The 1,962-nt window shown below is 37.6% G+C and overlaps 1 protein-coding gene across 1 annotated transcript; it reads right to left on the reverse strand.

Annotated features, from left to right (window-relative positions):
- Positions 1-201: 201 nt before the first annotated feature.
- Positions 202-1,184, reverse strand: LOC120161523 (ABC transporter A family member 1-like). Its single transcript, XM_039171742.1, has 4 exons — positions 1,134-1,184; positions 698-927; positions 521-581; positions 202-360 (listed from the first exon to the last, which is right to left on the reverse strand). The coding sequence occupies exons 1-4, from the start codon at positions 1,182-1,184 to the stop codon at positions 202-204; spliced, it is 501 nt and encodes a 166-aa protein (XP_039027673.1).
- Positions 1,185-1,962: the final 778 nt, after the last annotated feature.

Here is a 1,962-nt window from a genome sequence, read left to right on the forward strand (position 1 = left end):
GGAGACGTAAGCACAATTGGCTGAACTCCGTTATCAATTTTCGGGTATTATTTTTCCGCTTTTATTTCGCATTCTCACTAATCTGGTTATAGGGAAATTACTTGTACTCGGTTTATTTTCCTAACACTTAATACATTTCTAGCCAAATTGATTGAATCATGAAAAAAAAAATCAAACAGAAATTACAAAGGAAAAAAGACCTCACGCTCTGTCAAAGTACAAAGAACGGGAAAAATACATGATTATTCTAGAATTCCGCAGCCAAAAAATAACCTGAAAAGCGTATGTAATGAACCAAGAGAAATGGAATATCCCATCTTTCAATCCCATCATAAAAAGGCCTTCTCTTGTCTTCTGCTCCTGAAATGTTTGAAAAGGAAATGATTTAGACCTTAAGAAATTAAAAAGAGAGAATATCTTCCATACCAAAATGCCAAAAATTGAAGAAAATTTAAAAATATGCATAAATGTATAGATATGTGAAAACTATTACTGCGTCACTGCGATAAACATTAAACACCTTCTCAAACACAGTATAGCTGATCAAGCGAGAGATTGGATAGAGGAATCCCAATAAATACCTGTTCATCCCAAAGGAGAGCAACAATAAACAATATATCATGTTAGCCAATGAAAATAAACTTTTTAACATAAACTAATAAAGTGAACACAGGCATTAATGTCAAGAGGCACATACAACAGGCCCAGGACGCTCTTAATGATGGATTGGAACTCATCATCTATGTATTCTCGAGTTGGGAAGGGAGCTATTCTTATATTTGAAGGGCTAAACTGTGTCCATGGTAACCCACGGGCTGATGTTACACTGGTTGAGTGAGGTGGTGTTAATTCTATATTTTGACTAGCAATGCCAGTTTCTGTTTGCTGAGCAGCTAATATGATGAATGAATCTAACACCTGCTGAAGCTGTAGAAAGTACAAAAGTATCAACAACCATAGCAAGGCATACGTCACCAAATTTAAGATGATAACTGAAGTCCATGACCATCCTTTAACATTGAGGAGAATATTTGGGGGGAAATGGCAATGAATAGATGAGACAAAAAGCCATGAACAAAAAGAAACAAATGTGAAATTAGAAACATCATCTGGAAGGAACTATTGGTTCATACAGTCAAAAATCCACTGAAAGTGCTCCTGTTAATAGATGTGAAGCTAGACATAAAAGTGAAAGCCTTAAGGCTCCTTCAAGGAGCATCAAGGGACTAAATAGGCAGTCCAGGATAAGCAGTGCCAAGTCCAATGGCCGGAATTGTGGTGTTAAGTATACTGATCAGTGTCCAAACAGCCGGAGTGACAGATATGAATTTTGCACTTGCGGTCAACACAATGAGTACAGAGCCAAGATTGAGCCTTATGTTTCTGCTACTAGAGTATGCTTAGAACCGAAGTCTGTAAGCAAGTCAAAATCTGCTTTGGATATGTCCAATCAAGTCTATCCCGGTAACAAGTATAATCAACAAGAGTACATGCACGAAGATTTTGGAAGAATAAAAAATAAAATTATTGCAGGAGACAACCCTTCTGGTAGAGATACACTCCATTCCAAGAAAGTTTGGGAGCCAGCAAAAGCCCAGAGAAATGACCCCCGGAGAAACTGATACGGATATTACTCTGAGGTCGTCTACTTACAATGAAGGAGCTGGATCTGATCATAACTTAAGTCATCTGGTGAGACATGCTCAATCGAAGCTAGACTAAATTTGGGAGAAATTGATGAAAAGCATAGCAAAGTTAACAAATCAAGCACCAGCATTGCAACAGATGTGGATTGTCATGTTGAAACACAGGATAAATGCTCTTCACAAAATGCAGCATCCAAGGAAGTTGGAGTTTGTCCCAATAGAAACCCTACCTTTAATGGAATTTCTCATTCTATGATGAGTAGCACTTCTAGTTCCGATAACTGCTCTTCATGCCTTAAGTGAAGGAGATAGAATA

The sequence above is a fragment of the Hibiscus syriacus genome, unplaced genomic scaffold (genome assembly GCF_006381635.1).
Source record: "Hibiscus syriacus cultivar Baekdansim isolate YM2019G1 unplaced genomic scaffold, ASM638163v2 tig00111402_pilon, whole genome shotgun sequence".
In the NCBI taxonomy this organism is placed as follows: Eukaryota; Viridiplantae; Streptophyta; class Magnoliopsida; order Malvales; family Malvaceae; genus Hibiscus; species Hibiscus syriacus.